This window comes from Equus przewalskii, chromosome 14, assembly GCF_037783145.1.
Source record: "Equus przewalskii isolate Varuska chromosome 14, EquPr2, whole genome shotgun sequence".
NCBI classification, from domain to species: domain Eukaryota; kingdom Metazoa; phylum Chordata; class Mammalia; order Perissodactyla; family Equidae; genus Equus; species Equus przewalskii.
The window spans coordinates 63,594,022-63,610,048 of NC_091844.1; the positions used below are offsets into that span (position 1 = coordinate 63,594,022).

The window sequence follows — 16,027 nt, forward strand, 5'->3', positions numbered from 1 at the left end:
ATTAATAACAGATGCAATATTGCAACATTTTCCCTCTTGACCCAATTTAAGGGTGGAATTGAATGTGCATTACACACTTGACAAGTCTGCCCCAAGGGGGGTCGTCACACCCTTTGGACTTTCTTCTACAGGCTGAGCCAGCTGCTCTCTCTCCTAGGTAACCTCCCTTTAGATCCAAGGCCTCTGATCATCAGGCAACCCAATGATGCTTAAAATAATTCCGAATATTTCACCTTGAAGTTGTCCTACAGGAGAAGAGTAGTAAAAGAAAGATCAAAATGCAGCGTCATTAAAGCTTTCATTATTCATTCTTAAACATCAAGTATCATATCAATTTTGGCCTGCTTTTCTCTTTTATATACACATACACATGCATACATGCAAAATAATCTGTCCCAACAGAAATCAGAGAAAACAGTAAAAAGATTTATGGGGAAAGAGGTGAAAACAGGAATATAAGTGAACTATTGGCAAAAGTGAGTTTAAAAAAACCAAAACAAGTGAGAAGATGCTCAAAGAGGAAAGGCTCTCACCGGTACACAGAATTTTACTATTACTTACCTTCCCATGCTGCCCGGCTCTTTCATAACAAATGACAACATCTTCCCACATTTCTAGCTTCTCAAATATCTGAAGAGCTGAACTGGTACATCCAAGCTCAAAGAGTAAACTTGCAAGTTGGTGCTAGAAAAATCGAATTAAAATAATGAGCATTTCCTTATTGAAAGATAGATTCCTGTTTCACAGGAGATATATCCAATCTGCCATTTTAAGGGTCTACTTATTGTAATAAGTTCATAACTTCTATAACCCAACCTCTACTAATTAGCAATGATTCAACACTTACTTTTCCTTTAGCAAGCTTCTTTATAGGGGGTGATGAATTAAAAATATAGAAACTGTTCAAAATACTCAATATATCAATTTTTTTCTATGAACTTAAAAAGTAAAATCAATACTTCTTTCTTACTTAGAGATTCCATACATGACAATCTCTGATTTGTAAAGCTGAGACCCAATAAATCAATTTTTAAAACTCTAGCTAGTATGGATATCATCAAAAAGACAAGACATAACAACCGTTGGTAAGGATGTGAAAAAAGGGAACCCTTGTGTACTGGTGGTAGAAATGTAAACTAGTAAACCACTATGGAAATGTAACCACTGTGGCAATGTAAACCACTATGGAAAACTGTATGGAGATTCCTCAAAAAGCTAAAAATAGAACTACCACATGATCCAGCAATTCTACTTCTGGGTATATAACCAAAGTAAATTAAATGACTATCTCAAAGAGACCTCTGCATCCCCATGTTCACTGCAGCAGTATCAATGATAGCCAAGACATGGAAGCAATCTAAGTATCCATCTACAGATGAATGGATAAAGAAAATGTGTGTGTGTGTGTCTATATATATATATATATACACAGTGCAATACTATTCTGCCATTAAAAAAGAGGGAAATCCTGCCATCTGCGAGAACATGGATGGACCTTGAGGGCATTACGCTAATAAGTCACACAGAAAAAGACAAATACTGTACAATCTCCCTTATATGTGGATTCTAAAAAAAACTGAACTCATAGAAATGGAGAACAAACTGCTGGTTGCCAGAGGCAAGGGGTAGCAGAAATGAGTGAAGGTGGCCAAAAGGTACAAACTTTCAGTTATAAGATAAATAAGTCTTGGAGATGTAATGTACAGCATAGTAACTATAGTTAACAATACTATATTGTATATTTGGAAGTTGCTAAGAGACTAGATCATAAAAGTTCACATCACAAGAAAAAGAAATTTGCAACTATGTGAGGTGATAGATGTTAACTAAACTTACTGTAGCAATCACTGCACAATTTATACATATATCAAATCATTGTTGTACACCTTAAACCATACAACGTTATATGTCAATTATATCTCAAACTGGAAAAAAATAAAAGGAAATTGAACCAAATAATTAATTAAAACTGTAAGCAGTCAATATAAATGACAAAATCTATGCATTAGTACTCGTGTACTTTATTCATGACAGCATCTCTGGCTCTTTCTCACTCAAGTCTACTTAGATTTATCTTAAGCACATTCTAAAAAACTTAGCTCCCTAATTTCCCAGTCCTTGGCAGATAAAAAAGGACAAATTGTGGTAAGGTCAATGAAAGTTAAACACATTCAAAAATAATATATTACGGTTTATAAGTGGCCCATCCTGCAGGAAAGGAAAAAATAATGGAAAAGTTACAAAAGTAGGTGAATACCTTGAATGAGCTATGAAACCCTATTAGTGAGAACTGTGCTGTTTTCTCTTAAATACATTTTACCACTTCCTCAAAAATTCAATACATATTTAAGAGTTAAGCTAATGGATATGGAAAATATAGGATTGACAAAATTAGAAAGTAAAATGAAATATACCTGAAAAATAAGCTAATATATTATCAAAATAAATAAGGAAGATGGTCCAACATTTCGTACCCCATGAAATACAGGAGCATTTGGCTTTTTTAGAATATATGATTGGACATTTTCAAAAACTGAAGATAGTATGTAGAAGCTGGAATGAATCTTAGGCTCACACAGTAAGTAGTTTAATCTTTTCATTTAATTGATGAAGAAAGTTACGGCATCCAAGCTGATATGGCTAGTTAGTGACAGAGTAAAGACTAAATCTCTTTTTACAATAACTTTGCCGTTATTTCCTGCTCTTTAAAAATAATACATAAAGATATGGATTACTCCCTATAATGCAAGAAAAATGATTTAATTTCTTAATGAAAGAGAATGTTTATCCAAGATCCCCAAATCTACAGATTCCTAAGCAGATAAAATAAACATTTAGCCTAAATTCTACTTGAACAGTATTTAATTGTACTAATGCTTCTGTTCAGAAAAAGATTAAAAGCTACACCCTCGACAGACATATGTTTTGTCATAATAATAGCTCAGAGTCTGCAATGTTTCTCCACCACAAACCACACAGTACAAAGCACTTAACAAATTTCACAGATCAGGGTCAAAAACACGCCAAAAAATTCCAGTTGTTAACACCAATTGATGAAGAAGCTACTCCTTTTGAGATGATATAATAAAGCTTTTTATTTGCCTATGTTTTATTGAGACTCCTCAATAGATAAACTGAATTCCAATGTGTAATAAATCCCTTAGTTTGCCCTGTGCTTGAGTATAACCTACGCTAAGAAATCTTAAAAGGAGGATTCTGAGAGATTGAATGGTGGGTTGGCATTTATAATTCTAAATCACTGCATGTGTGCGTAATCCACAAGAGAAAGAGGAGGGAAGCTAGTTAAAATGACAACAGTTACCAAATCCTCTAGACATATCTGGCTGGCAGGATTTGACTTCACTTAACCTTCCTGTGCCATAGCTTCTTCATCTGTAAAATGGGGATATTTCACAAAATTGTTGCAATAAAATAAGATAAGATGCTTGAAATGCAGAACAAAATGTGTGCCTTATGTGAAGTGTGTGGTAAAAGTCAGTTGTTATTAGCCAGTACAATTACAACCCCGTGAAGAGATAAAGAAGGAGGTAAACTAGACTAAAAGTTGGGAAATTAGAGATCTAGTTTATGAACAGCTATGTGACCAACACTGGAAAACGGCAGTTAATTGCACTGGACCCCAATTTTCTTCTCTGTAAAATTAAGAAACTGGAACAGATGTCTCAGTTGCCCTCAGTGCTAAAACTTTTACAGAACAGGGGACCTATAACACAGGAGAACCAAGGCGAAGGGGCCAGGATCTCCAGCCCAACACGCGGCTTTAGGAGCTGCACCAGGTATTCCTCAGAAAGAGGAGAGCAGTTAAGAGTTTCGCACAATACAGAGTATCAAATAGTTGTTTTCTTTTACTTTCTGCACACAACTTGGTTAAAAGGTTCACTCTTTGGCAGAAAGTTCTTAAAGAGCTTTTAAATATAAAAAGTTATTTTGAAAATGGAAGTTTTTGTGGTTCTCCTATTATTTAATTTCAAGGATTCTATTTAATCTAGTTTTAAATTCTTTCAAAAATGTTTTAAAAATCTAATATCACTTTAATCAAAGTAATTTAAAAAATCAAATTTTAATCAAAACAGCTATTTGAAGTAACAGTCCATCCGTAGCTAGATACTTTTCTTTTCACTGAAATATTTGAAAACACAAACATAATTAAAAATCATTCTTTTCTCATGCATTTATCTTTCTTTCTTTCTTTTTTTTTTTTCAGGAAGATTAGCCCTGAGCTAACATCTGCCGCCAATCCTCCTCTTTTTTGCTGAGCAAGACTGGCCCCGAGCTAACATCCATGCCCATATTCCTCTACTTTATATGTGGGACACGTGCCACAGCATGGCTTGCCAAGTGGTGCCATGTCTGCACCTGGGATGTGAACTGGGGAACCCCGGACTGCCAAAGCGGAACGTGCGTACTTAACTGCTGCGCCACCGGCCGGCCCCTGCAATTATCTTTCAAATGCAAAGTAATTTCCATATGCAATGACAAGCAACAAGAAAAATACCTGAATGGCCCAGTGAGGTGGTACTCGACAGCAATAGAACATCTTCAGACGTTCCAATACAGATGTAGTCTTATCTTCAAATTGATCTGCAAGAGCCTTAAGAGCACATATCTAATCAGAATCTATATGTGTAATAACTTTTTAATATAAAGAAGATTCTTATTGTAAAAGTTATACAAACGTGCATATAAACAATAAAGAACACAAGTCACTTTGATAAGGTGATAGGAATATGTGAATTTTTCTTTAATTTCTTTATGTTTAAAAAAATTTAAAGTTAATCTTTTTTTCATAACGCAGTAGTTAAATTTTTTTCTTTTCTTTTTTTCTGCCAGTTGACTAGTTTTCAGTTGACTAGTTTTAACAAGCCTGTCTTGTGAGGATTAGATGGTAACAATATGTCAATGTTAATGCACATATTACATAGGTTATATAGGAGAATACCCTTGTATTTGAGGATGCTGAAGCACCATATCAGCAACTTACTTTCCACTGCTTCAGGATACAAAAGACAGCTGTACTGTACTTGCAACTTTTCCGTAAGTTTCAAATTGCTTCAAGTGTTTACAAAATTAATTTTTAAAATTGAAAATCTCGAAGAAAGTAAGAGGTAACAAGTCCAAACCTCCTCAGAAGAAAGAAAAGGACAAGAATCTAACATATCCCAGGAAAAGCCCAAAACAAAGAGACCAGTTTCCAAGCAGGGAAACTGCCCCTAACTTGGGGCTTCTCCCTATCATAGTAGGTGGGAGATATATTTGTTAGCCTAAGAACACCCTGTACAATGAAAAAACACTCATTACGTCACTTCTTTCACAATCCAAGATGTTATTCAATCAAGTCAATCGTAACAAATTGAGACATAACCAGACTCCTAAACCATCATGGTCAAAATATTTTTAAAGCTTTCTGGCCTTACTTCAGAGAAACCTAATAGCGAAAAGGTTGCATGCTTTTGCCCAAAGCTATTTAGTTGTAGGAGAGAGAAAGAAGAAAAACTTCTGGCTGAATACATATGGTCACAATATATAAATAAAAGGTTCACTGAACTACTTCATCAAAAGGGGAGCAAATTTTTCTTTTCATCAAATTTTTTTCCTTTCTTTGGAAAGAAAAAAATAACTAATTCTTAATAATAATAATAATAAAGCCAAAAACAACATCATGACACTTTTTTTTTTTTTATTAATGTTATGATAGATTACAACCTTGTGAGATTTCAGTTGTACATTTTTGTTAGTCATGTTGTGGGTACACCACTTCCCCCTCTGTGCCCTCCCCCCACCCCCCCTTTTCCCTGGTAACCACCGATCAGATCTCCATATCAATATACTAAATTCCACCTATGAGTGGAGTCATATAGAGTTCGTCTTTCTCTGACTGGCTTATTTCGCTTAACATAATACCCTCGAGGTCCATCCACGTTGTTGTGAATGGGCCGATTTTGTCTTTTTTTATGGCTGAGTAGTATTCCATTGTGTATATATACCACATCTTCTTTATCCAATCATCAGTTTCTGGGCATGTAGGCTGGTTCCACGTCTTGGCTATTGTAAATAATGCTGCAATGAACATAGGGGTGCAACGGACTCTTGAGATTTCTGATATCAGGTTCTTAGGATAGATACCCAGCAATGGGATGGCTGGGTCATAGGGTATTTCTATTTTTAACTTTTTGAGAAATCTCCATACTGTTTTCCATAGTGGTTGTACCAGTTTGCATTCCCACCAACAGTGTATGAGGGTTCCTTTTTCTCCACAACCTCTCCAACATTTGTCACTCTTGGTTTTGGATGTTTTTGCCAATCTAACGGGTGTAAGGTGATATCTTAGTGTAGTTTTGATTTGCATTTCCCTGATGATTAGCGATGATGAACATCTTTTCATGTGTCTATTGGCCATATTCATATCTTCTTTTGAGAAATGTCTGTTCATGTCCTCTGCCCATTTTTTGATCGGGTTGTTTGTTTTTTTGTTGTTAAGCCGTGTGAGTTCTTTGTATATTATGGAGATTAACCCTTTGTCGGATAAGTGGCTTGTGAATATTTTTTCCCAATTAGTGAGCTGTTTTTTTGTTTCAATCCTGTTTTCCCTTGCATTAAAGAAGCTCTTTAGTCTGATGAAGTCCCACTTGTTTATTCTTTCTATTGTTTCCCTCAACTGAGGAGTTACAGCGTCCGAAAAGATTCTTTTGAAACTGATGTCAAAGAGTGTACTGCCTATATTCTCTTCCAAAAGACTTATTGTCTCAGGCCTAATCTTTAGGTCTTTGATCCATTTTGAGTTTATTTTGGTGTGTGGTGAAAAAGAATGGTCAATTTTCAATCTTTTGCATGTGGCTGTCCAGTTTTCCCAGCACCATTTGTTGAAGAGACTTTCTTTTCTCCATTGTAGGCCCTCTGCTCCTTTGTCGAAGATTAGCTGTCCATAGATGTGTGGTTTTATCTCTGGGCTTTCAATTCTGTTCCATTGATCTGTGGACCTGTTTTTGTACCAGTACCATGCTGTTTTGATCACTGTAGCTTTGTAGTATGTTTTGAAATCGGGGATTGTGATTCCACCGGCTTTGTTTTTCTTGCTCAGGATTGCTTTAGCAATTCGCGGTCTTTTGTTGCCCCATATGAATTTTAGGATTGTTTGTTCAATATCTGTGAAGAATGTTCTTGGGATTCTGATTGGGATAGCATTGAATCTGTATATTGCTTTAGGTAGTATGGACATTTTAGCTATGTTTATTCTTCCAATCCATGTGCAAAGAATGTCTTTCCATCTCTTTATGTCATCGTCAATTTCTTTCAAGAAAGTCTTGTAGTTTTCATTGTATAGATCCTTCACTTCCTTGGTTAAGTTTATCCCAAGGTATTTTATTCTTTTCGTTGCGATTGTGAATGGGATTGAGTTCTTGAGTTCTTTTTCTGTTAGTTCATTGTTAGTGTATAGAAATGCTACTGATTTATGCACGTTAATTTTATACCCTGCTACTTTGCTGTAGTTGTTGATTATTTCTAATAGCTTTTCTGTGGATTCTTTGGGGTTTTCTATATATAAGATCATGTCGTCTGCAAACAGCGAGAGTTTTACTTCTTCGTTACCTATTTGGATTCCTTTTATTTCTTTTTCCTGCCGAATTGCTCTGGCCAGCACCTCCAGTACTATGTTGAATAGGAGTGGTGAAAGTGGGCACCCTTGTCTTGTTCCTGTCCTCAGAGGGATGGCTTTCAGTTTTTGTCCATGGAGTATGATGTTGGCTGTGGGTCTATCATATATGGCCTTTATTATGTTGAGGTACTTTCCTTCTATACCCATTTTACTGAGGGTTTTTATCATAAATGGGTGTTGGATCTTGTCGAATGCTTTCTCTGCATCTATTGAGATGATCATGTGGTTTTTGTTTTTCATTTTGTTGATGTAGTGTATCACGTTGATTGACTTGCGGATGTTGAACCATCCCTGTGTCCCTGGTATAAATCCCACTTGATCATGGTGTATAATCTTTTTGATGTATTGCTGTAATCGGTTTGCCAAAATTTTGTTGAGGATTTTTGCATCTATGTTCATCAGTGATATCGGCCTGTAGTTCTCCTTCTTTGTGTTGTTCTTGTCAGGTTTGGGGATCAGGGTGATGTTGGCTTCATAGAATGTGTTAGGGAGTTCTCCATCTTTCTCAATTTTCTGGAACAGTTTGAGGAGAATAGGTATTAAGTCTTCTTTGAATGTTTGGTAGAATTCTCCAGAGAAGCCGTCTGGTCCTGGACTCTTATTTTTGGGGAGGTTTTTGATTACCGTTTCTATTTCCTTACTTGTGATTGGCCTATTCAGATTCTCCATTTCTTCCTGATTCAGTTTGGGGAGATTGTAGGAGTCTAGGAATTTGTCCATTTCTTCCAGGTTGTTCAATTTGTTGGCATATAGTTTTTCATAGTATTCTCTTACGATCTCTTGTATTTCATTGGTATCTGTTGTGATTTCTCCTCTGTCATTCCTAATTTTATTAATTTGCGATTTCTCTCTTCTTTTCTTGGTGAGTCTGGCTAGGGGTTTGTCAATTTTGTCAATTCTTTCGAAGAACCAACTCTTTGTTTCATTGATCCTTTCTATTCTCTTTTTTGTTTCAATATCATTTATTTCTGCTCTTATTTTTATTATTTCCCTCCTTCTACTGACTCTGGGCTTTGTTTGTTCTTCTTTTTCTAGTTCTGTTAGGTGTCATTTGAGGTTGCTTATGTGAGCTTTTTCTTGTTTAGTGAGGTGGGCCTGTATTGCGATGAATTTCCCTCTTAGGACTGCTTTTGCTGCATCCCAAATGATTTGGTATGTCGTGTTCTCATTTTCATTTGTCTCCAGATAATATTTGATTTCTTCTTTAATTTCTTCAATGATCCATTGTTTGTTGAGAAGCGTGTTGTTTAGTCTCCACATTTTTGCACCTTTCTCTGCTTTTTTCTTGTAGTTGATTTCTAGTTTAATAGCGTTATGATCAGAAAAGATGCTTGATATTATTTCAACTCTCTTGTATTTATTGATGTTTGCTTTGGTTCCCAAAATATGGTCAATCCTTGAGAATGTTCCATGTGCACTTGAGAAGAATGTGTAACCTGCTGTTTTTGGATGAAGTGTTCTATATATATCTATTAAGTCCATCTGGTCTAATTTTTCATTTAATTCTATTATTTCCTTGTTGATTTTCTGTCTGGATGTTCTGTCCATTGGTGTTAATGGTGTGTTGAGGTCCCCTACTATTATTGTACTGTTGTTGATGTCTTCTTTTAGTTCTATTAAGACTTGCTTTACAAATTTTGGTGCTCCTGTGTTGGGTGCGTATATATTTATAAGTGTTATGTCTTCTTGGTGGAGAGTCCCTTTTATCATTATATACTGTCCCTCTTTATCTTTCTTTATCTGTTTTGCTTTGAAATCTACCTTGTCTGATATTAGTATAGCGACACCTGCTTTCTTTTGTTCATTATTAGCTTCGAGTATTGTTCTCCATCCCTTCACTCTGAGTCTGTGTTTGTCTTTGGGGCTGAGGTGTGTTTCCTGGAGGCAGCATATTGTTGGATCTTGTTCTTTGATCCATCCTGCCACTCTGTGTCTTTTGATTGGGGAGTTCAATCCATTTACATTTAGAGTGATTATTGAGATGTGGGGGCCTACCACTACCATTTTGTGTCTTGTTTTCTGCTTTTCTGCAGTTTCCTTTGTTTCTCGTCCCATGGTTTAATCTGTTCTGATGTAGAGCTGCTACTCTCTGTTGTTGTCCTTCTACTTATCTCCTCTGCTCTTGGTTTTGTAGCCCCTTTCCTGTTTTGGATTTTTCAGGAATGAGGGTTTTCCTGAGGATTTCCTGAAGAGGAGGTTTTGTGGCAATGAACTACCTTAATTTTTGTCTATCTGCGAAAGTTTTTATTTCTCCATCGTATTTGAAGGATATTTTCGCTGGGTAGAGAATTCTCGGCTGTAGATTTTTCTCCTTCAGATTTTTGAATATATCATTCCACTCTCTTCTAGCCTGTAAAGTTTCTGCTGAGAAATCTGCTGATAGCCTGATGGGGGTTCCTTTGTAGGTTAGTTTCTTTTGCTTGGCTGTCCTTAGTATTTTCTCCTTGTCGTTGACTTTTGCTAGCTTCACTACTATATGGCGTGGAGTTGGTCTTCTTGCATTGATAAAAGTTTGGAGATCTATTGGCTTCTGTCACCTGAAGATCCATCTCCCTCACCAGATTTGGGAAGTTCTCAGCCATTATTTCTTTGAATAGGCTTTCTGCCCCTTTCTCCTTCTCTTCTCCCTCTGGTATACCTATAATCCTTACGTTGCATCTCCTAATTGTGTCTGATAATTCTCGGAGAGTTTCTTCATTTCTTTTAAGTCTTGCTTCTCTCTCCTCCTCTGCCTGCAGCAATTCTATATTGCCATCTTCCAAATTGCTAATTCTTTCCTCCATATTATCGGCCCTACTGTTCAGAGCATCTAGATTTTTCTTAATCTCCTCTATTGTGTTCTTCATTTCCAATATTTCTGTTTGGTTCTTCTTTATCGTATCAAACTCTTTTGTCACATAGCTCCTGAACTCGTTGAGCTGTCGGTCAGAACTCTCTCTTAACTCATTGAGAATTTTAATGATGGCTGTTTTGAAGTCATCATCATTTAGGTTATATATCTCATTTTCTTTGGGATTGTTTTCTGTGTATTTGTTACTTTCTTTCTGTTCTGGAGATTTAATGTATTTTTTCATATTGCTTGATGTTGTTGATTTGTGCCTCCGCATGGAGATAGAGTTTAGTTGCTCCTTTCACTTGTTTCAGCTGCTGCAGTGGGGGAGCAGCTGTTTATACTGCACCAACCAGGAACCCTGTCCGCAGTTGCTAACTGGGCCTGGGCCCCTCCTCGTAGCCACAGTGGCCCTTTGGATTCCCTCCTCTGCTGTGGGGGCCGTCACAGGGGGGCTTCAGGCTGCTGGTGCCTACTGTTGCAGCCCACCTAGATGTGCTCTCTCCTTGGGGTCTGCAACGGTGTTATGGGCTTTTCCAGCGGCCAGGGGTGGGATCACTTATATTTGTCGCTCCGTTGCTGTCGGCACCCACAAAATCTCACTTGTCCTCTATGGGTCGTAGGAGAGCTATTGGCATCTTCTACAGTCTGTGGTTAGTTCACCTAGCTATGCTGCTTTTGCCCTGGGGTTTTCCAGCCTTGTGGCTGGTGGCTGGGTGCCTTCTACTGGTGCTGTGCAGAGGCTTTCCCTAAGGCTGCTGTGAGCCTGTAGGGTTTCCCCCTAGGCTACGAAGCTGGGTCTCTGGAACTCCCCCCAGCCCCAGTCCGTTCCGAGATCTCCGGCTATCCCTAGACCCACGGGGCGGGCAACGGCAGCTGGGGGTTGCCCCGCCCTCTGGGATTCTCTCCGGGCCTCTCCCGGAGCCGTGAATGCTCGGCGTGGCCCCTCTGCTAATGGCAGACAGAGAGTTTTGTCTGCTGCCCGGGCGGAACTCCGGCGCTTCCCGTCCGGGTCGCAGAGCCGGCCTTTGAAACTTCCCCCAGCCCCGGTCCTCCCCGAGATCTCCGGCTATCCCTAGTCCCACGGGGCGGGCAACGGCAGCTGGGGGTCGCCCCGCCCTCTGGGATTCTCTCCGCGCCTCTCCCGGAGCCGTGAATGCTCGGCGTGGCCCCTCTGCTAATGGCAGACAGAGAGTTTTGTCTGCTGCCCGGGTGGAACTCCCGCGCTTCCCGTCCGGGTCGCAGAGCCGGCCTTTGAAACTTCCCCCAGCCCCGGTCCTCCCCGAGATCTCCGGCAATCCCTAGTTCCACGGGGCGGGCAACGGCAGCTGGGGGTCACCCCGCCCTCTGGGATTCTCTCCGGGCCTCTCCCGGAGCCGTGAACGCTCGGCGTGGCCCCTCTGCTAATGGCAGACAGAGAGTTTTGTCTGCTGCCCGGGTGGAACTCCCGCGCTTCCCGTCCGGGTCGCAGAGCCGGCCTTTGAAACTTCCCCCAGCCCCGGTCCTCCCCGAGATCTCCGGCAATCCCTAGTTCCACGGGGCGGGCAACGGCAGCTGGGGGTCACCCCGCCCTCTGGGATTCTCTCCGGGCCTCTCCCGGAGCCGTGAACGCTCGGCGTGGCCCCTCTGCTAATGGCAGACAGAGAGTTTTGTCTGCTGCCCGGGCGGAACTCCGGCGCTTCCCGTCCGGGTCGAAGAGCCGGCCTTTGAAACTTCCCCCAGCCCCGGTCCTCTCCGAGATCTCCGGCAATCCCTAGTCCCACGGGGCGGGCAACGGCAGCTGGGGGTCGCCCCGCCCTCTGGGATTCTCTCCGGGCCTCTCCCGGAGCCGTGAACGCTCGGCGTGGCCCCTCTGCTAATGGCAGACAGAGAGTTTTGTCTGCTGCCCGGGCGGAACTCCGGCGCTTCCCGTCCGGGTCGAAGAGCCGGCCTTTGAAACTTCCCCCAGCCCCGGTCCTCTCCGAGATCTCCGGCAATCCCTAGTCCCACGGGGCGGGCAACGGCAGCTGGGAGACCTCCGTACCCTCAGCAACTCTCTCTGGGACCCTCCGGGCACCGCGAACACCCGGCGGGGACTCCCCGCCAATGGCGGGGAGACACTCTCCCCGCGGGCTCAGGTGTGCAACTCCAAAGTTTCCCTCTGCGTTTAGGAGTAATTGCGGGGGGTTTAGGTAGGGTTCTGGTCACCTGTTTCCACCGTCGCTCCTCTGTTGTGTGCTCGCTCCCGCCCTAGATGTGTGTAGATCCTCTGGGGGCGTCCGTTGGAAGAAAGCCGCTTGTGGGTACTAGGCTGCTCGTCGGGGTCGGAGAGTTTTCACCTATTTCCACATCCTCCTGGAGGAAAGTCCATCCGCCTTCCGATGTATAGTCGCGTGGGTGTCTCAGACGTCCTGAGATGCTGTCTGGATATCCTTTGTCAAGCGATAAGTGTCCAAATAATTGTAGACTCGAAGGGCGAGAGACAAAGAGGACTACTCACGGCGCCATCTTGGATCTTCTCCTCATGACACTTACTTTTATGAAGTCCTAACTACATGCAAAACGACCTATTTTCAAACACAACTCACGTTGTTTGCTGTAGTTCTGGCAGCTAATGAAAACATATTAAGTGTTCAGTAAATACTCCCCCAATTTATTAATAAACAAATTTATTATGTATTTCAGGTATTCTCAGATACTCTCCAAAATGGCAAAGACCTCAGGAGAGACAGCAGAGAACCAACACTTATTTGAGCTGGATACCTTGAATAAGCCCCCATACAAGTACAGTCACACTTCATAAGAACTTGATTAGGCGATGTGTATGATAAACATTAAAAACAGAATTTTTGCCTTTGTTCACTCCTGCACAGAATATACTTCTTCCTACTTTAAGCATGACAACCACCTAAATAAGACTTTCCTACCAATAAAACTAACAATATTAAATTAATATGCAAAGGAAAGGGGTAGTGGTGTACTGCTACTTGCCTATTTCCTCTACTGGATTCAGAGTACTCCTTTTTATTTGTTAATTCATTACAAATACAGGGACATATTTATAGTATATCTCCAGATTTTTCAGAGCAGGATTATTTCTAGCAACTCATTCTGAAAAAATTCCATTATACTCAAACAAACTGGAGTCCTTTACAGGAAAAACAGTGCTAGTAAGTGAAGTGACCTGGATTCTGTTATAGGCTTATCTCCAATAAGCAAGTTGTTTAACCACAAAGGCAACTCACCTGTGAAATGATTTTCTAAGTGATCTTTGCACTTGCAACATTCTATAAGTATATGGCTTTATCAAGAATATTTTGTTTTGGGGCTAGCCCAGTGGCGCAGCAGGTATGTTTGCATGTTCCGCTTCGGCGGCCCAGGGTTCACCGGCTCAGATCCTAGCTGCGGACCTACGCACCACTTGTCAAGCCATGCTGTGGCAAGTGTCCCACATATAAAGTAGAGGAAGATGGGTACAGATGTTAGGTCAGGGATAATCTTCCTCAAAAAAAGAAAAGAATATTTTGTTTTATTTTAAGCATTTGAGGAGGTTTGTTGGTTAGTTTTAGGCACTGTTAGCTGAACACAAGTATCATGTACGTTCATTAGGGGCAAACCAAGTACCCAAATAGTCTGGAAGACAACAGTAGGATGTTAAGTACTAGGAGAATGTGACTGAATGAAGGCGAAGCCTCAATTACTACTGTGTATATTTATGTACATGAACATGGACATAAACAATGTGTTCAGTGAGAAACTGGCACTTTGCAAGCTTTTACATACTCCCAGAAGTTTAGGTAAATGCCCTCTAAAGCAGTGTCCTACCTTTTACTTGCTACTTTCTCTTTCCGGTTTCTAAATTTCATACCTGAAAACCACAGGCACTTGGTCATAAGTTAAAACTGGCACGAGGAGGCGGTCTTTAAGGAAATGTCAAAACGGAGAGGGAGGGAGACAAGCAAATATACCTCAAATCAATCATTAAGAATTGAAAGCAAGACAGAGTGTACTTTAGGAGGGCGACAGAAGAGATGTGGGTAAATTGGAAAGACAATTAGTAGAGAGTAAGGAATAGTCTAGGGCTCAGTCTAAAGGCAGGGGGAGAGCCAAGTCACAGAAAATTCAGGCATAACTGCTGCAACACGCTAAAGACGACTTCATGATGTACAGACTATTGTGAGAGGAGACTTTTCAAGTTTGGTTTTTTTTTGAGGAAGACTATCCCTGAGTTAACATCCTCCACCAATCTTCCTCTTTCTGCTGAGGAAGACTGGCGGGGAGCTAACATCTGACCCCATCTTCCTCTACTTTATATGTGGGATGCCTACCACAGCATGCAGTGTATAGGTCCGCATCAGGATTCAAACTAACGATCACCGGGCCACTGAAGCAGAACGTGTGGACTTAACCACTGCACTACTGGGCCAGCCCATTTTCAAGTTTTAAGACTCCCCTTTAAAATCATTTTCTCCCCAAACTCCACTTCAAAGCATTTATAGTTTGAATGTCCTTGAGAAAATATACTTGTGCATATAGATTTTCTAATCTCATGCAATAACAACTCTCAAACCTTCCAGGAGCCACCATATCACAGGTCAGGGGATATCTCTATGAGATGGGGAATAAAAGAGTAAAACCCCAGAAAGTGATGATGTGCCCTCGTTTTTCAATGCTGTTTTCAGTAAAGAACTTCCCCCAAAACTAGAGAAGATTGAGACTACATCTCAAAATTAGCACACGGAGAATGATTTAGCACAGAAGGACAATTCTGAACAAGGTGTGGTATGGTTTAGACTTTATGTGCTCACATCCAAAAGTATGGCACACATATCTTCAGAAGAAAAGAGCCCATCCCTAAGGACCTACCTTTCACTGAAGGTTATTCATTCTTGCTAGCATGATATCAAAGTGTTTATCAGCTTTCTGAAGAGACAGGTAGAAATTAGCTGATAATCTAAAAGGTATAATTGATCATATGCCAAATCAACTTGCTTTATTGTGCAATCTGTGTGTGCAAGTATGTTATGAAGGAAGGTGAGATTCATTACAAATATGTGTACTTAATATATATATCTGATATATATTGGATATATATCCAACAGTTGGGCAGAACAGCTTTCTCTCACAGGAGTCTGCAGTCATTCAGCTGTGATTTACAAATGGAGGAGTTAGGATAACTGTCACTTCGAACCCCCAAGCCCAAGAAAATTTACAATAGGAACAAGGGGAATAAGAATTAAAACCTATTAACACACCTACTAAGTATCAACACCATTAAACCTATTGTTAACCCAGTTTTACCCCATGCACAGAAAACTGCAGCTAAGAGAGATAAAAATGACTTGCCCAAAGTCATAAAGCTATGAAATAGGCGAGCCTGTCTGATTCCAAAGACCAAGCTGACAGCTTCACTGAAACCTTACCTACCACACAATTAAGTGGACAATAACCAGATCTGCGAAAGTAAAAAGCAGCTTCTAATTGGAAAACTATTAAGAATCCTATTTAACTGGGTTTTTTTTTTTCCACCTAAATCTCATAAT

The 16,027-nt window shown here is 40.4% G+C and overlaps 1 protein-coding gene across 5 annotated transcripts in view; it reads right to left on the reverse strand.

The window, feature by feature from the left end:
* TTC27 (tetratricopeptide repeat domain 27) overlaps positions 1-16,027 on the reverse strand; it is a 177,876-nt gene that overhangs the window by 73,718 nt on the left and 88,131 nt on the right. For all 5 annotated transcript variants that reach the window (XM_070574210.1, XM_070574213.1, XM_070574214.1 and 2 more), the window contains 2 exons: positions 4,517-4,612; positions 562-684 (listed from right to left, as the gene is read on the reverse strand). In XM_070574210.1, the coding sequence (XP_070430311.1) occupies positions 562-684; positions 4,517-4,612 (219 nt within the window). The remainder of the gene's footprint in view (positions 1-561; positions 685-4,516; positions 4,613-16,027) is intronic.